The sequence below is a fragment of the Tupaia chinensis genome, unplaced genomic scaffold, assembly GCF_000334495.1.
Source record: "Tupaia chinensis unplaced genomic scaffold, TupChi_1.0 Scaffold000251_1, whole genome shotgun sequence".
In the NCBI taxonomy this organism is placed as follows: Eukaryota; Metazoa; Chordata; class Mammalia; order Scandentia; family Tupaiidae; genus Tupaia; species Tupaia belangeri.
This window is the reverse complement of record NW_006159731.1, coordinates 2,936,416-2,955,419: the sequence shown is the minus strand read 5'-3', so window position 1 is coordinate 2,955,419 and position 19,004 is coordinate 2,936,416. Positions and strand designations below refer to the sequence as shown.

Below are 19,004 nucleotides of genomic sequence, written 5' to 3'. Positions count from 1 at the left end.
CAAAATAAATCACTTGTATTAATATCAAGCATATATAATGAACTCAATCAACTCAGCATAAACACCCAAAAAAATATTTTTTTAAATTAAAAATGGACAAGTGGAGGCCAGCAGGTGGCATGGTGGTTAATGGCACTGGACTCCCACATGACCAACCACAGTTCAAATCCCAGACTTGGTGGCTTGCTTTCTCATTTTCTTTCTTTCTCTCTCTGTTGTTCTCTGGTCAAGTTAAATAATAATCATAATAATAATCATAATAATAAAATAAATAATTACTTTTAAAAAATCAAAAGTAGTGCGTAAGGACAGTGGGCAATGAGGGATGGAGGGGTGGAGGGTAGAGGGATAGAAAGGTGAGAGTGAGAGAATCAAGGGGGAAAAAAGCAAAGCATTTAAGGGACACAAAAATGGAAAATTACTTGCTAATACCTTTGATTAGACTAATATATAGTGTATTCATGCTGAGAAAATTAATTTTGTATGCTGTAAAGATATACAGTGATTAAATATAAAAAAAGAAGAAGAAGGAAAGAAAGAAAAATAAATCTAAAAAAAAGAAAATACTAAACAAAAAGGAAGAAAGACAATGAGGAATTCTAATCAGCCAACCTACATTCAAAGTAAAGGCCAGGCCTTATATTGTGAATGAGTATATAATTTAATGAATATGGAGAATAAAATGCCTTTCAGTTGAAATAAAATACTTATGGTATGCATTATTATATGTATTCACAATTACCTGCTTTTATTGTCTTTTTCAAATAACATAAGCTACACCCTTGACTGGATGGAAAAAGACTATTTTAGGAAACATAAAATTTTACAGGAAATTATTAAATTCCTCTGAACGTAGGAACCCAAATTTTACCATATAGTGGATATTAGTATTTTCTACGTACTACTAATCATTGTCTTCTATATCCTACTTCCAACTATTTTTATATTTTTTCCTTATTTACATTTAATCAGCATAATTTTTTTTGGGGGGGGGAGAGGTTTTTGCTATAGGGCGAATGCACTCACCAGAAAGAGAGAGACAGACAGGAAGGGAGAAATCACTCCCCGGGCGTGGGGGATGGCCACACCACAATCCCTTCTCCTCCATTCTCCTCTCTGGATCTTGAGCACACACGCACACGTGCCCAGTATGAGTTTAAGCCACTGGGTCCAGGACTTAAACCATGGTTGACTACATGGGGGTTCAGTGACATAGCCATTATGCCAACTGCTTGTCCCATAATTGGCATAAATCTTTATGGTATATAATATGGTTTTTCAAAGCATGCATGCAATATGTGATTGTCAAATCAGGGATTCCACTATCTACATCATTTTCAACAAAGAACTTTATATTCTTGTGTCTGTTAAATGTTTTGCTACACCTGTAAAGCAAGCTGTTTTGGCAAAACTAAAAGCTATATCACAAGACGAATCACACAGATACTGTCTTCTGAAAATTCACTCCAGCTATACCTTTTAGTTAGTTAGTGGCAAATAGGACAATACCAAAACAAGTGACTATTCTTGTGATTGCCCAAGTATCAGCCACCAAGAAGCTTGACTTGTTTGGGTTTTTGGAGACTGTCTTAGTGAAGAGGGCTTTGATTTAGTAGTTCATGCCATTGTATTTCAACCACAAAGCATCCAAGAAGATAATTGGTTTTTTTGGCTTGGGTTTTTCATCTGCTTTTTGTTTTGCTTCCATTTTTATATTTCGATAGTAGGCAAAATATTTTACATACATTTTTCCTATATTTATTTTGAGTAATTAATTTTTAAAAATCACTCTCAATGCCCTGTAGATATTAGAAACCCCAGTTAGAGCACTATACCAGTAGTTGAGGTCATTGTATATTTCACCTTACATTAAGAAAGCCTATGATAACTTTTAAGATCTCGTTCTAATAAATTTGTTTAGTAGTTAAATCATGTCTTCTCTCTGTGAATGAAAAATATTCTGGAATGATGTTGAAGTTGAGACTCACATCTATAAATTTATATATCCCTCCAAGATGGGATGTATAAATTTTTACTAAAAATAAAATATTTAAATACATAAGAAACAATTATGCAGAGCATAGTGGAGTTTTGCTTTGACTCTACAGCACCCTTCCTACTCCTCCTGGCAACCGATCTTTCTCAGCTATGAGCTCATGACCCTGGTCTATCGTTGTGCGCATCTCTCTGGCCACAATTATCAACTGAGAGATGAGGATGTCACCAAAGGCAGATAGAGTTCTTCCTGGCACTTTTCCACCAGCATTATAAGAAAAGAGGTATTCTTTCTTTTTTCTTTCTTTTTTTTTTAGAGGTTTTTGCCTGAGGACGCGTGTACTCACTAGAGAGAGAAAGAGACAGATGCAGTGGGAGGGAAAGTGAGAAGTCACCCCCAGTGGGGTGGGGGGGGATGGCCATGACACAATCCCTTCTTCTTCATTCTTCTCCCAGGGTCTTGGGCATGCATGCACACTTGGGCACACATGCACACAGACCCAATGTGATTTTCAAGCCACTAGGTCCAGGACTCAAACCACATTCAGTCATGTGGAAGTCTAGGGACATAACCACTACTCCATCTGCTGGTCCCAAAAGATGCCTTCTTATCTAACACCATCTGGGGGAATCTGAAACTGAAGCTGCCAAGAGCCATCTTGCCCACAAAGGAGTCTGAAGGAAGAATGAAACTAAACAGAGAGAAGCAGAACCAAACGCCAAAAAGGCAGGGTTCAGATGACTCATTCAAGGTGCTAAATTCAGCCAATGTTTGAACAAACTGAATGTATACAGGACTTCACCGTTATATGAAAAAATAAATTTACCTTTTCACTTAAGCTTAACTTTGGTTTCAGTCACTTACAACCCCAAATCTGACTCATGGAAAATTTATATATATGGTTGTCTTTTAGGGGCTTGATGACAAACCGAAAACAAATTCAAACAAACAAACAAACAAAAAACTCACACAATATTGGCTTAGTGGTTATCATTTCGTAGTTATACCCAATGGTCTCTGAGGAAAAAGAAACCTAGAAAGCTGTTGGATTTCTTACCTTGACTGCTGTAGACTGGGTTATGACTTGCAGTGGCTGGCCCTGTGCACTGGCACCCAGATCATGGGGCCATATTGTCAGCAGTCCGTCACTACAGCCACTGGAAAGCAGCCTGCCGTCTGGTGACCACTTCAGAGCACACACAGCTTGCTTATGGTGAAGGGACCCAATGTGATGCTGAGCTACTCGAACATCGTGATGATGAACACGCCCCAGTCGGGACCCACTACACAGGAGGTAGAAAGGCAGGTTCACATGACAGAGAAATTAAGTCCCATTGCCACATAAGTATTTGAAAATATGGAGGGGCACAAACAGATGGCGTATTGGTTATGTCACTGGACTCCCACATAGTCAACCGTGACTTGAGTCTCGGACCTGGCAGCTTAAACTCACACCTAGTGTGTGTGCGGGTGTGAGCAAGATCCCAAAAGGAGAAGAGATTGTGGCATAGCCATCCTTCCTGGAAGGGGGGAGATGATTTCTCACTTTTTATCTCTCCGTCTCTCCAGCGAGTGCACATGCCCTACAGCAAAAATCTCTCTCAAAAGAAAAAAAATGGAGAAAGCATAGGTCAAAGTAAAACTACTAAAAGATTCTTGTAGACAGATTCAGAGACAGATGGGAATTCCTTAAGTTGTTAGGGATGGAATATTCTGCTGGAGCTATTTTTCCACAAGTGAGACTTTGGGTTGTCAGAAAAAATCATGACATATTTTTCTGTTTTTCTATACAAAAATGCGTCATGACTTTTCCAATGACCCACAGATTCAAATTTCAAATCTGGAGTCAAAAAAGTATTGTTTAATAGATGTCTCAAATGGCTTTATATGATGCAGCCATGGGAAAGATAAATTTAGAAGACAATCATATTTTCTCAGGTATTGGACATGTACATACTGGACCTAGAAAACAGTACTTTTCTGGGGGCCAGAAGGTGGCATGGTGGTTAAGGGCACTGGACTCCCACATGGTCAACCGCAGTTTGAGTCCTGGACCTGGTAGCTTGCTTTTTCACTTTCTCTCTCTCTCCCTCTCTCTCCCTCTCCCTCCCTCTCTCTCTCTCTCTCTCTCTCTCCCTCCCTCCCTCCCTCCCTCTCTCTCTCACTCTTGCTCTCTCTCTCTCTGTCCCTCTCTGGTCAAATTAAAATAAATAAACAAAGTTTAAAAAAATTTTTTTTCAGAATATTTTATATTATCTCAATGAAATAGTTTCAGTATATGGTTACTGTATAATGTTAGACATAGAAATTGATGATTTCTTTTCTCTAACAGGTAAATTGCAACTAATTAACTAAGGAGTGGCCTCTAGAACACTTCTATCCCCCGAGAATCTGAACACCTGAAAGGGTGTGATATTAATCTATTGTCTTTTTCTTCTTTCAATGTTGGGTTTGGTTTTAAATACAGAGTTGCAGTTCTCACACTCAATCAGTGACGTAAGCATAACTGACTGCAGTAAGATGCGTCTTACCTGCTGAGGATACAGTGATTCCAGCTCAGAGCCCCAACTACCGACAGATGACCAAGCATATTTCTCAGCCGCTTTTTAGCTACCACATCCCATAACTGAAAAGAAGAAAAACAGTTACGTAGCATTGGCATTTCTTTTTTTTTTCATTCAACAATGATTATTTTTATTAGTTACTGTCAATGATTTATAACTACTTTCCTCATTCTAATATGAAATATAATGACAAAATCATATTTCTCTCTCTATTATCATATATAAATATTGACTCATGTTTATTTATTGCTAGTACAATCTAATACAATAATATCCTAACATCTTGACGGCACAATAAAAGTTCACAAGTCCCTTTCCAATGTAATCCTTCTAATGCATGATCCTAAAAATATGTAATCCTCTCAAGGCCCTTTAAGATAGATGTTATTAACCTCAATTTAAAGCGAAGGGAACCAGAGCTCAGAGAGCTTGTGTGAAAGACCTGGATGTATAGGAGGCAGAGCGTATCCTAGATTCAGTATTTTCTCATGTTATAACTTCTTTGCATTATGATATAGTTCCTTTGATGTTCTACTTGATTTTTAAGACTGCTTTAACATCACTTATAAAGCTATACAGATGTACCCCCACATAAATTGTATATATCCATGCAGCATTTCACAACCCCTGCCTTCTCCAAGGCTTAATAGCCAATTACTGTTAGTCTCTGTGCTAAGTGGAAACTCAGCCATCTTTTACACTAACCACCAGTCATAGCTCTGCATATGAAGATCACCTGAGGGGTCTAAAACACTGTGGATACTAGTGACAATTCCAGTTTAACTGGGGATATGACATTTATTTTTAAGCTCCCCAAGCGAATTCAACGTGCAGCCACAGGTTGAATCATGACATTTCTAGTGCCTTCTAAAGCATGGGAATTCCAAACCTGGAATTTTTACCTACAGTTACCAACAAATATATTAATAAAATCTGGGTGCCTGGGCACTTGCTAGAGTCAGAAGTTCCATTTACTGCTAAGAGATTCCTTTCCTGCCAGCTACAGATGGTATTCCACACACATGAAGAATGACAACTTTGTCCCTCCCCCTCGGAAGTGGCTGGAGCTTGAGGCATGTAGGGCCAGAGACCCATTACACCCACGACCTGGAGCAGCTCAGCTCGGAAAGGTGAACTCTTAGAGTCTGCAGCTAAAAATGGCCTCCAATTAAACTATATTGTGGGTGGTTGGCAGGTGGCATGGTGGTTAAGGGCGGTAAACTCCCACATGACAAACCCCAGTTTGAACCCCAGACCTGGTGGTTTGCTTTCCTCCTCTCTCTTTCTCTCTCTCTCCCTCTCTCTCTCCCTCTGTCTCTCTCTGATAAAATTTAAATGAGTAAAAAAATAAAGTTAAATAAAATAATTGTTTAAAAAAAAAAAACTACATTGCAAAAAAAATGGGTAAGAACAAAAACGGAAAGAGTATAAAAGTTAAAGAAGCAGAGTCCAAAGAATTTGTGGTGGAAAAAGTACTGGACTGACGCCTAGTGAATGGGAAGGTGGAATATTTCCTGAAGTGGAAGGGATTTACAGATGCTGAGAATACTTGGGAACAAGAACAAAATTTAGATTGTCCAGCGTTAATCGAAGCATTTCTTAATTCTCAAAATGCTGGTAAAGAAGATGGTACAAAGAGAAAATCCTTATCTGACAGTGAATGTGACGATAGCAAATCAAAGAAAAGAGATGCTGCTGATAAACCAAGAGGCTTTGCCAGAGGTCCGGATCCTGCACGAATAATTGGTGCCACAGACAGCAGTGGAGAGTGGATACTTCTCATGAGATAGAAAGATTCAGACTTGGTACTGGCAACAGAAGCAAATGTAATTGCTTTTTATGAAGAGAGACTAACTTGGCATTCTTGTCCAGAAGATGAAGCTCAATACTTGTCTGCATTGAGCAAACACACACACACCGGGTCTTGGATTTTGATTACTAGTATGGAGAAATAACTACATTTTTTTTTTTGGAGAGATTTTTGCTATAGGGCGCGTGCGCTCGCCAGACAGAGAGAGACATAGAGACAGAAAGCGAGAAATCACCCCCCAGGGGGAATGGTCACGCCGCAATCCCTTCTCCTCCATTCTCCTCTCGGGATCTTGGGCACGCATGCACACGTGCCCGGCGTGAGTTCTAAGCCACCGGGTCCGGGACGCGAACCGCGGTCGACTATGTGGGAGTCCAGCGACATAGCCATTACGCTAACTGCTGGTTCCCGAGAAATAACTACATTTTGAAAGTAGTATTGGGGGAAGTAAGGGGGGTTACATCCCAATAAAATTGGTTACTTTTTATAATTGCTTCCTTATCAGAAAATAACATTTCATACCATGATATTTTATCCTCTGCCTTTGGGAACAGGTTTTCTAAATGTTGGGGAAATATTTCATTGTTATTACTCAGGAAGAATTTGTGTTTAACTCATATGCCTCAATACCAGTCTGGGTTTTTTGTCTTGTCTCTCTGTGTGTATACATAAAATAATATGTAAATGTTTTTGAAAACTTCACCAAAACAAAAACTGTATCAGCTCATGTGTCTGAGATACCATCATTCTGAGCAACCTCAGAATAAGAAATAAGTTGCTCCAAATTAAATTGAAAGTTTTCCTGAAGCCATAACCTTTCAAACTAAATAATGATTTTGTAATTGGACGTTCTAAATTGGATAACTTAAAAGCAACCATATCAGAATTTTTATCTTTCCATAGTCATATAAATTCAAGTTTATTTGCAGAATTCCTGAAAGGGGAAATTGTACTGTTACCAACAAGCTCCCCTCCCAGATGACAAAAACAGACAAATCCCAGTGTTTAGTTAAGAAAGACTTAGTTAAGTGGGCATTTGAATCCTCTAGTGAACTTTTCCTTTACAAAAAGTTGAAATCCTTATGCTTTATTGACTAAAAGGTCATTATTCATGAAAGGTGTAAGATTTGGTTCGTGGAAACCTAATCAGATGGTTAAAGATGTTAGCAGTTCAGGACTTGCTGGCATAAATGAGTGAACAAATTTGTGATCTAAACTACTGTGCATGTTTCTTTTCCTAACACCAACTCATTTCTTTCATGTAGGCCTCATGCAGTACTGGTTACTGGGTCAGCAGAAGGGAGGAAAATCAATAACTCTGTAGTAACCAGAATGTTACCCAATTGCACATTGCTTACTTTATTGTAAATACCAGTGAACAGTGGTCAATAAGTAGTTTTATATTCCTTTAAAAAAAGAAAGAAAGACTGACAACTTTCGTAAGGACCTAACCTTCAGAGTGTCCAATGCTATTGCAGAGATGAGAACACAGAGACAGCCATCTGAGGTTCTCCTAAATCATCTAACCCCTGGGCAATACCATTTAATTATTGTTAATAAACAATAGTAAGTGGCCAGAGAGTGGCATGGCAGTAACACAATGCTCTGTGGGTCCACGTGCTAGATCCATATGAGAAAGTGTTGGGTTTGCATCTCAAGGCCTCCCTGTACACTCCAGGCATTCGTGTGCCTGTGATCCAGGCTGGCTAAAGCTGAGGGTAGAACGCAGCATGAAAACTCCAATAGGGATGACTCTCTATATATAAATAAACTTTAAAATAACAAGGGCCAGCAGGTGACATGGTGGTTGGGGTACTGGACTCCCACATGGCCGACCACTGTTCAAGTCCTGGACCTGGCGGCTTGCTTTCTCACTTTCTCTCTCATTCTCACTCTATTCCTCTCTGATTAAATTAAAATAAATAAATAAATGTATAGATAAAGTTAAATAAAATAATTTTTAAAAATACTTTAAAATAACAATAATAATAATAGTAAGCATAAAAAATCAGATAGATTTGTGAAAACTAATATATCCCTACCTCTAAGAGCCTGTCAGGAAAAAATAATAATAATAATTTATTCATTTGATGTAACTCTATTCCTAATCATGGTCTCAAATGAGAAAGGAGAACTGGGACCAGCAGATGGTGTAGTGGTTACATCATTGGACTCCCACCTAGCCAACCATGGTTTGAGTCCCAAACCCTGGAAGCTTGAAACTCACACCAGGTGCACATGCATGCATGCCCAAGATCCCAAGTGAATGGAAGAAAAGGGATTGTGGCATGGCCATTCCCCATGGTGGGGGGGAGTTCTCATTTTCCTTCTTACTGCCTCTGTCTCTGTCTCCCTCTCTCTCTATCTCTGGCAAGCACACGCACTTTGTGGCAAAAACCTCTATCCTCCTCTGTACAAAGCTGGGAGTCCTATCAGCCACCTTTATTTTAGAGAAAATATATTTTAAACACCTGTGGTAGAAAGAAAGCCTGTGGAGAAAACTAAGCAGAATGTTCTTAAGTCCTCACTAAATGCTATTCAGTTTCAGTTTATTTAGCTTGTTGGTTATAATGTTTTGTTATGGTATTTCATTAAATGCTTTAGGGTTTTTTAGTAAACAACTTTAACTTATCACAATCTAAGTGATATTATGTGAATTTATATACAGTATAAAAATATTACAGTCTAGGGAACCAGCAGTTGGCGTGATGGCTATGTCGCTGGACTCCCACGTAGTCGACTGTGGTTCGTGTCCCGGACCCGGTGGCTTAAAACTCACGCCGGGCGCGTGTGCATGCGTGCCCAAGATCCCGAGAGGAGAATGGAGGAGAAGGGATTGCGGCGTGACCATCCCCCCTGGGGGGGTGATTTCTCGCTTTCTGTCTCTATGTCTCTTCTGTCTGTCTGGCGAGCGCACGCGCCCTACAGTGAAAATCTCTCAAAAAAAAAAAAAATACATTACAGTCTACTAAATTCCTCCTTCCCTGTCTTCATGCTGCCAACATTTACTCATAGACAAGTTTGTGGTAATTTTTTATGACAGTCCTAGGAAATTCATCCATATACTAGCACTAAACAAAAGAGGACTCGATTATCCAAAATATGAATGTACTCAATGCCAATAAACTGTACATGTAAAAATGGTGAATTTATATGTATTTTACACAATTTTTAAAAATTAAATGTAAAAAGAGGAAAAGTTCTTGTGTTAATGTCAGAAAAACAAATTTGGGGGCATTTTTTTAATGCCATTTGGAGAGGGAGGAACAAAAAACAGCATGGTATGCCCTCTCACTCCCCATAGATTCAAGTATCACACCTAGTTTCTCTTTTATAATAACCTGTTATGAAAAGTCAGTTCTAGAGACAGCTGGTGGTGTGGTGGTTAAAGAAGCAGGAACCCACATGGCCAACTGTGCAGTTTGAACCCCAGACCAGGTGGCCTGAAAAACACACCAGGCACATGTAGATGTGTGCCCAAAATCCCCAAAGGAAAATAGAGAATGGATCATGGCCTGGCCATACCTCCTGGGGGAGTGCTTTCTTACTTCCCCTCTCTCTTTCTCTCTCTCTTTCCAGCAAGCACAGGTATCCTACAGCAAAATAAGGAGACAGAGGGAGGGAGGGAGGGAGAGAGAGAGAGAGAAAGAGAGAGAGAGAGAGGAAGAAAGAAAAAAGGAAGGAAGAACGAGGAAAGAAAAAAGAAAAAGGAAGAGAAAAGATGAAAGGAAGGAAGAAGAGAAAGAAAGAAAAAAAAGAGAGAAAGAGAAAGGAAGGAAGGAGGGAAGGAAGGAAAAGAAAAAGAAAAGAAAGTTCATTTCAGTTTTCTAATAATTTCACAGCAAACATTATGGGGAGGTGGGGGTGGAAATACTGTCCAGTACTTGCACTTCTCCCTCGCTGGTGCCAACTGCCAGGCAGGTTCCTTCCTTTATCCAGGCCACAGAAGATATATAATTACAAGAGACACTTAAGTCTATGTTTTCAATCCCATTGTGCATCTCATTCCATATGTACACAGAAGATCCAAGGGCTATAGCAACAAGATTTTGAAAATTCCAGTCTAGGATATTCAGATCTATAAGAAAAGTACTTTGAATTACAATCCTCATACAGTCAAATAAAAACAGTTGCAAATCAACAACTTTATAGGTAGGGGGAAAAGATTCTACCATCCAGTGGTCAGTTGGAAGGTAGAGTCACAGATCCAAACAGGTCATTAGAGTTCAAAAATGAAAACTGGAATAGAATTTAATGTCAAGACTCACAGTTTCAAAAGTAATAAGTCTTATCACTTATGTTCAAATATACTACTTATTTAGGGATTTAAAGAACTTAGAAGATTCATGTACCATAATTTAGTACACATGGATTTCATCTACAGGTTACTGAAAATTAAAGCATGTGCTTTCAAGTTCCAGGAGAACCAAAGGAGCCAGCTACTGATGGAGAGGAACTGGGAATTTTTCTGCCAGTGTTACTCTGCCCTCTTGGTGTCTGTTTTTGGATTCTTTGCCTGTCCTGCACCCACCGTTGCCTTTCAAATCCCACCAACTAGCCCAGGAAAGCCCAAAGGAGCCAGTTGCTGACAGAGAGCAGCTCGAAATTCTTTCACAGGCGCACCCCTGCTCCTCAACATTTCAGATTTCACAGTTCACCAGACTGCATGCCATGCTGTGTGCAGTGCACGACTTCTGCTTCTTTCATTAGTTACATAGTCCCAACCCATTCCCAGGTGCATCTCATCCTGAAAGGTTGTTAGAGGAACCAAGCATCTGAATCTGGATAGATACATCCTACTCTGATGGAATACACAGCCCTCTACAAAAAACACACTTGAGAAAAAGAAGTTTTTGTTTTTTTTTTTCACTACAGAACCTACTTAAAACAGTAGAAAGAAACATGTACTTCATCAGATGACTAAAAGCCAGCACAGAGGCACAAGAAATATGAAACAACAAAGGAACTTCTAAAGGAGCAACAATTCCTCATCAAACACAGACAACACAATAGAACTGACAGAAATGTCAGAAAAAGAATTTGGAAGATTCAGAGTGACAAAACTAAATGAGATAAAAAAGAAAATAGTCAACCAACTCCAGGAGATGAGGAAGGCCTTCTATGACTTGAATTAGGAGATAGATACCATAAAAAGAATCAAACAGAACTTCTATAAGAAATCAAACCTCCCTTGAAAGTATTAATAGCAGATTAGACCACATAGAAGATCAAATCTCCAATCTGTAAAACAAAATCTGACAGACAAAAACACCAAAAAGAATGAAAAAATAACCCCCCAAAAATGAAGATAACATATAGTAAATGCTAGATATTATTAAACACCAAAATATCCAAATAATTAGTATTCCAGAAGAAGAATAATCTAATAAGGACATAGAAAATCTATTCCATGAAATACTTTAGGAAAACTTTCCAAACCTATCTCTCTCCATTGACAAAAACAATTCAAAATGCATCAAAGACGTAAACATAAAACTTCAAGCTATATGGGGCCAGCAAATGGCACAGTGATTACATTGCTGGACTCCCATATGGCTAACCACAGTTCAAGTCTCAGACTCAGTGGCTTCAAAATTATGCCAGGTTCCCAGGATCCAAAGAGGAGAATGGAGGAGAAGAGACTGCAGTATGACCATCCTCCCTCTTGCACCTTATGGCAAAAGTCTCTAAAAACGAACAAACAAACAAAATACCCTCAAACTATAAAACTATTGGTGGAAACCACAAGAAGAAACTCTTAGAGACATTGGAGTAGCCAAAGACTTTTTTAAATAAAATCCCCAAAGCACAGGCAATAATCCCCAAAATAGACAAGTGGGATTATATCAAGTTAAAAAGCTTCTGCACAGCAAAAGAAACATCCTCAGAACAGGAGAATATATTTGCAAACTATACCTCAGATAAGGGACTGATAACCAGAATATACAAAGAACTCAAGCAGCTTATCTTCCCCAAAAAAACAATCCAATTAAAAATTAGGAAAATGAGCTGAACAGACAACTCTCCAAGGAAGACATATGAACAGCCAAAAAGCTATGAGAAACTGTTCAGCATCCCTTATCATAAGGGAGATGCAAATCAAAACCATAATGAGATACCACCAAGTCAGAATGAGTATGATTTTAAAAATAAAGAATTGGGTCAACAGGTGGCATGGTGGTTAAGGCACTAGATAGACTCCATGGCCAACCATGGCTCAAGTCCAGGACCTCATAGCTTGCTTTCTCACTTTCTCTCTCTCTCTTTCTCTCTCTCTCCATGAGCACATATCCACCATAGTAAATTTAAAGAATAATAACAATAATCATAAATAAAAATAATTATTGTTTTTGAAGAGGTTTTTCCTATACGGTGCATACACTCACCAGAAAGACAGAGAGAGACAGAGAGGCAGAAAGTGAGAAATCACCCCCCAGGGGGAATGGCCACGCCACAATCCCTTCTCCTCCATTCTCCTCTTGGGATCTTGGGCACGCATGCACACATACCTGGCGTGAGTTTAAGCCACCAGGTCCGGGACTTGAACCACGGTCGACTACATGGGAGTCCAGTGATGTAGTCATTATGCTATCTGCTGGTTCCAATAAATTATCATTTTTAATAAAGAAAGAATGATAAATCCTGGCAAGGCTGTGATAAAAAGGGCAGGCCTTAGCCATGGTATAACATCTGCAGCCAGGCCCACCTTATTTCTGGCCAGAGGAACCAGGGACAGGAACTTGGAGTGGCCAACATGTGAGGAGAAGCATTAGAGAGGACAGAGCCAGAGAAAGGGATTCTTTGTGAGTATATGAACTCACACACGTCAGCCTAACCCCTAAATCATGTAAGAACAGGGAAGACTCAAATCAGCTTAGCAAAGGCTTTGAGAACTGAACTAAAATTTGAAACATTTACTCATGTCTCAGCCTAATCTCTGATCTATATGTAAAAACCAGGTGACTCCAACATAACATCTACAATGTCCAAGATAAAATTTAAAATTTAGTGGACATTGGTAACAGGAAAACATAACGAACAGCTGAAAACCTCATGATGACCTAGGCATAATGGTTACATTGCTGGACTCCCACATAGTTGACTGTGGTTTGAGTCCTGGACCCAACAGTTTAAACTCACACCAGGCATGTGTACATGTGTGCTCAAAATCCCAAGAGGAGAATGGAGGGGAAAGGATTGCAACATGGCCATCCCCCCGTCTCTCTGTCTCCCTGATAAGCAAATGCACCCTATAATAATAAATAAATAAATAAATAAATAAATAAATCCTCTCTCTTTTTTTTAAAAAAGGTTTAGTTTTGTCCCAAAAGAAGTTAAAATTCATGCATAGTTTTTTTATAATATGATTTTCCATTAACTTTTTGAAGATGCCATGTATAATCCCAAGGGTTTTATATATTGTATGAAGTGTACAATAGTAACTTTAAGTAGACTGAGAAAGATTAGATTAAATGGTGATTCTTAGAACAACTGAAAACACAATTAAAAAAAGATAAAGTCAGGGACCAACCTATAGAGCAGCAGTTAAATGCTATACATTGAAAGTCAAATCCCACATGGCTGACTACAGTTTGGATCCCAGCTCCAGTGACTTGAAAAACACATCAGGAAACTCTGTGCGTGTGTGTGTGTGTGTGTGTGTGTGTGTGTGTGTGTGTGAGAGAGAGAGAGAGAGAGAGAGAGAGAATGTGTGTGTGTGTGTGTGTGTGTGTGTGTGTGTGCGCGTGCGCCCCAAATTCTAAAAGGATGGAGAAATGGAGGGAGAACTGCAGCATGATCATGCCCCTTTGGAGCGTTCTCTCTCCCCACCTCTTTGGCAATCAAAAAAGAAAAGAGGAATAAAGAGAAAGAGATAGCCCATAAGCCAAAATAGAACAGAAATAGAAAAGAGGCCAGTAGGTAGAGTGTTGGTTAAGGCATTGGATCCCGAACAGCTGACTGCTAAGTTTGGGTCCCAGACACATCAACTTGAAAAATACGTTGAGCATGTATGCATGTGTGCCCAAAATCCCAAGAGGAAAGTGAAGGAAAAATTATGGTGGTGTAGCCATCCCCCACAGAGATGTCATTTCTCACTTTCCCTCTCTCTGGGTCTCTCTCCAGTGAGCACATACGCCATACATCAAAACCTGAAGAAGAAGGAGAAGGAGAAGAAGCAGCAGCAGAGGCAGAGGAAGTAGAAAAGAAATAATGTTTCAGAAGTGAGCCTTGAGTATTCTTACATTCATTAGAAGGCAGGGAGACAGAAGAGGAACAGAAACCAGCAAAAAAGAGTGAATATATAACTAGGATGCAATCCAAGAGAGTGGGATATCAAAAGGGATTAATCAACTGTCTCAAATATGGTTGATAGAGTTAAGTAAATGAGATCGAAGAAGTAACTGTTGGATTTAAAATTAGTTCTTTGGTGTTGTTCACAGGAGCAGTTTCAATGGAATAGTAAGATCTAAATCTTGACCGAGTGGATTTAAGACAATGTAGTATGAGAAGTAGGAAACTGTGAGTATAAACCTATATTGACAAGTTTCGATGTCAAGGAGAAAAGGGAAAGGGGGCTATGACTTAAAAGAAAAGTGAAAATAAAAGTTGGTTCTCTTTCACATGTTTTGTGTTGGTTGAGCTTTTCTTGAAAACGTATTCTCCTTAGTTGATCATGAGAATAAATTCTCTCAGAGAAGAAGCTGTAGGAATAGAAAGGTAGAGAACTAGTTCCTTCAGTTATTTGGGGGTTTTTTTCTTACTTATTTCTCTTTGTAAAAGTCCCTTCCCTTTGCTCCTCTCTATTTCACCCAGAGAACTCACATTGGCTCTTGACTTTGACCATAATCATCCAACCTATATGCAACATATATGCTAGTCCAACGTATATGGACTAGCATATAGGTTGGATGATTATGGTCAAAACCTCTCTTTCAACTCTCAACTTCATTTCTAATCATCTGCCAAAGCTCTTCGATGTCTCACTGTCTCCTCTAATGTAATAGTCCAAGAACAGTCTTCCCTCCCAAACCACCTCGCCTGTCAACTTTCTAACCAGTGACACCACTCTTCTGCTTCAAAAACTTGGAATAATTTTAAATTTATCTACCTAGATATTTTTCCTCACGAAGGGACAATAAGCTCTTACTCCAGTAGCTCTCTCCTACAAAACTCATTCTGCATACTCTGCAATGGATTTCCCTTTGCTATTCTCTTCGTCGACAATTCCCAAAACACAAATAACTTTCTATGCTTGACTTTGGAGATTCTCTAAACCTGAATCCAACCTCCTATTCACCAGTCTCCAATATATAATTTTCGTTGCCATTAATTATTATTAATTACCAATATCTACTTTTACTCATGTTTAATACCAAAAATACTCCCTCTTCTCCCCTACACACTTCTAAGTCCTACTCATCTTTCAAGATACAGCTTAAGTCTGAATATCTCCACAAAGTCTTTGTAGACAACTCCAGAATTCACCGAGCTACTTATAATCTTTATAGTTCCATATACCCCGTACCTCATTTATTTACATTCTACATTGGCATGTTGATGTCAGTTCCGTAGGGGTGAGTTCTGTCTTCCTAACTAGATTACAAACTGGGCACATAACTAACTGACCCAGTGTAGTCGTTTGGCTGATTAGATTTACCCATGTTTAAAGTATACATCATTAGTTCATTCATTCTAATACTGAAACACAAAACGTGTATTTCTCATGCTTCACCAACACTAATATCCATTCCTGAATATGAAAGCTGCACAAGGAAACCCAACTACATTCACCATATTTGGACAGCACGTCATTTGGACTTGGGGCACAAAGACAAGCTGGTTCTTTCAGAATCAAATCTCATGGTTATACCTTGGCACCAGATACATTTTATCATTTCAACTTTTCAATTCATAATCTAAACAATAACTTACAGTAGTCATTTCGAAGGCCGGTGAGATGAATCTTCACCTCTGGTTGGAGTGTGGAATAGTTTCTATCACTGAATCTTTTAAGATAGAAAGTTCCATCTCTGGCTTTATCTCCGCAGCCTACAAGAAACAAACACTGCTACACATGTCTGTGGGCCTAAAAATATCATAACCATCATTGAAGGTATTAAGGGATCACATTAAGTGAAAAAGAAAAATTAAGTGGTTGTCATGATAAAACTATAATACAAAGAGCAGGGGCAGAAAGAAAACAAAAGAGGACTTCAGTATTAATTTAAACAAAAATACTTAAAAAATTACTCAGTGTCACTCTCTTATATAAAGCACGAGTGTCAGACCTAAATGTGGAAGACAGGTCTTGTGGGGAGTTCACAGTGATACTATAGCATGCTTCGAATGTTGATTCTGTCATTTGAGATTTTTTTTTTTAATACATTTTTTTCTTTATTTACATTCATTCACTGTACATCATTATAGCATACAAAATGAGATTTTTCCATTGAGAATACACTGTATATTGGCTCAATCAAGCACATCAACATATGTGTTATTGTCAACAAATCATTTTCCATTTCTTGTTTTCTTTATATTTTGCCTTTTTTCCCATCCTTGATTCCCTATCTCACCCTCTGCCATCTCCCACCCTCCTCCCACACTGTGTCTGGTATCTATTGTTGCTTTCTATGCCTCCCCCATTTTATTGTTTCACTAAATATCTTAATAAATCTAAATATTTTCAATAGCAAGCACAGCTGATATGTACATATCCATGAACACAAGACTGACTTTAGGCATAAACCTCAGTGAATAGAATGAACATACTATAAAGTAGCACCTAACTAGGGCTATATAGCTTAACTGCAGTCATCAAATAGGTATTTCTAATGCCTTTTTTTTTTTCTTCTGAAAAAATTTTTTTTTATTAATTTACATTCATTCCCTGAGCATCATCACAACATTCTAAATGTGGTTTCCCATCTAGAATATACTATATAGTGGCTTAATAATGCATGTTATCATCCATAATATTCCATTTCTACGTTCATATATATGTTTTTTACCCCATGTCTAGCCCTCTGCCCTATTCCACTCTCTTATTACACTATCTCTGCTGTCTACAGTTGTCTTCAATTCCTTTTCCCCCAACATTTCGTTGATCACACAATATCATAAGTAATCTAACTACTTTCAATAGCAAGATCAGCCGATGGTTTCAAGAAAAGCAGTTTTGAACTGGTAAGGATATTTCTTTGAAACTTAAAGCCTAGAAACAGGTTAGTATTCTGTTCAAATAGTCGGAACATGAATCTATTGATAGCTGAAGACAGGACAAAAGTCCTTAAAACCAGACAACAAAGCTTAGAAGAAAAGCAGCAATATTTTAGTCAAGTCGTAGAATACTGTTTCATCAGTTCAGTCTCATGTACTTAATCTTTCTTCTGTATCTGTTGAGGTTCGATGTTCCAGATTGAAATCTGGGATGTAATACTCAACTCCAGCTTTTGGCCCTACAATTAAGTTGCCCATTTTCTTAGTTTCTGAACTCTTATTTCTGTGTGTCTGCATTTAATTTTACTGACATAGCACTCCCTTAAGAACTTCTTGGAGATCCGGTCTGGTGCTGGTAAATTCTTTCAGGTTTTGTTTATCTGGGAAAGTTCGTGTCTTTTCTTCCCAAATGAACGATAACCTTGCTGGGTACAGAATTCTCGGTTGAAATTGCTTTTCCCTTAATACTTTGAATACATTTTCCCATTCTCTCCTCGCTCTCATTGTTTCCGATGAGAGGTCTGCCGTTAGTCTGATGGGATACCCTTTGTAGGTAACTTGCCTTTTTTCTCTTGCCAGTCTTAGTATCTTGTCTTTGTCTGTGGTTTTGGTCAATCTGGCTATAACGTGTCTTGGAGAAGATCTTCTTGGGTTGATTCTATTTGGGGTCCTCTGTATTTCTTGGGTCTGAATCTTTGAGTGCCTCTCCAGGTTTGGAAAATTTTCTTGTAAGATTTCATGGAATAGATTATCAATGCCCTTATGAGTCTCTTCACCTTCTGGGATGCCTATTATCCGGATGTTTGGACGTTTGATGGTATCTAGTACTTCTCGCATATTATTCTCAAATTTTTGGGCCATTTTCTCAGTCTTCGCGGTGGATTTTTCTAGGCCAACCATTTTCTCTTCTACATTAGAGATTCTATTTTCTGTATGATCTAGTCTGCTTTTAATACTTTCAAGGGAGATTTTGACTTCTTGTATTATAGCCTTCATCTCTAACAGTTCCATCTGATTCTTTTGTAAAGTGTGAAATTCCTCTTTTAGATCTAGCATGAATTTCCTCACCTCCTGGAACTCTTCAACTCCTTTCTCCTTCCTCTTCAGCAGTTCCTTGTCTCTCTTCTCTTCCATCTCTGTTAGCTTTGCCATTATGAATGTTCTGAATTCTTTATCAGACATTTCCATGATTTCCATTGAACTGTGTGTGGATAAAGAGGAGCTATCCTTTTCCCTTGTGGGAGAGGTATTTTCCTGCTTCCCCATATTTCTTGTGGTCCTGCAGCGATTTCTAGTCATCTGGTGGATGGTCGGTTTCTTCCCAAACTTGGAAGTTCAATCAGAGGGTCGAGGAGTGTGCAGAAAAAGAAGCAGAGAGAGGGAAACAATACCAACAGCAAAAAAACAGACAAGA

General features: G+C 38.7%; 1 protein-coding gene across 3 annotated transcripts in view; it reads right to left on the bottom strand.

Annotated features, from left to right (window-relative positions):
- Positions 1 to 19,004, bottom strand: part of CDC20B (cell division cycle 20B) — a 65,706-nt gene that overhangs the window by 12,837 nt on the left and 33,865 nt on the right. For all 3 annotated transcript variants that reach the window (XM_006149005.2, XM_006149006.2, XM_006149007.2), the window contains exons 6-9: positions 16,304 to 16,420; positions 10,255 to 10,448; positions 4,528 to 4,622; positions 3,054 to 3,279 (exon numbers count right to left, since the gene is read on the bottom strand). In XM_006149005.2, coding sequence (XP_006149067.1) covers positions 3,054 to 3,279; positions 4,528 to 4,622; positions 10,255 to 10,448; positions 16,304 to 16,420 — 632 coding nt within the window. The remainder of the gene's footprint in view (positions 1 to 3,053; positions 3,280 to 4,527; positions 4,623 to 10,254; positions 10,449 to 16,303; positions 16,421 to 19,004) is intronic.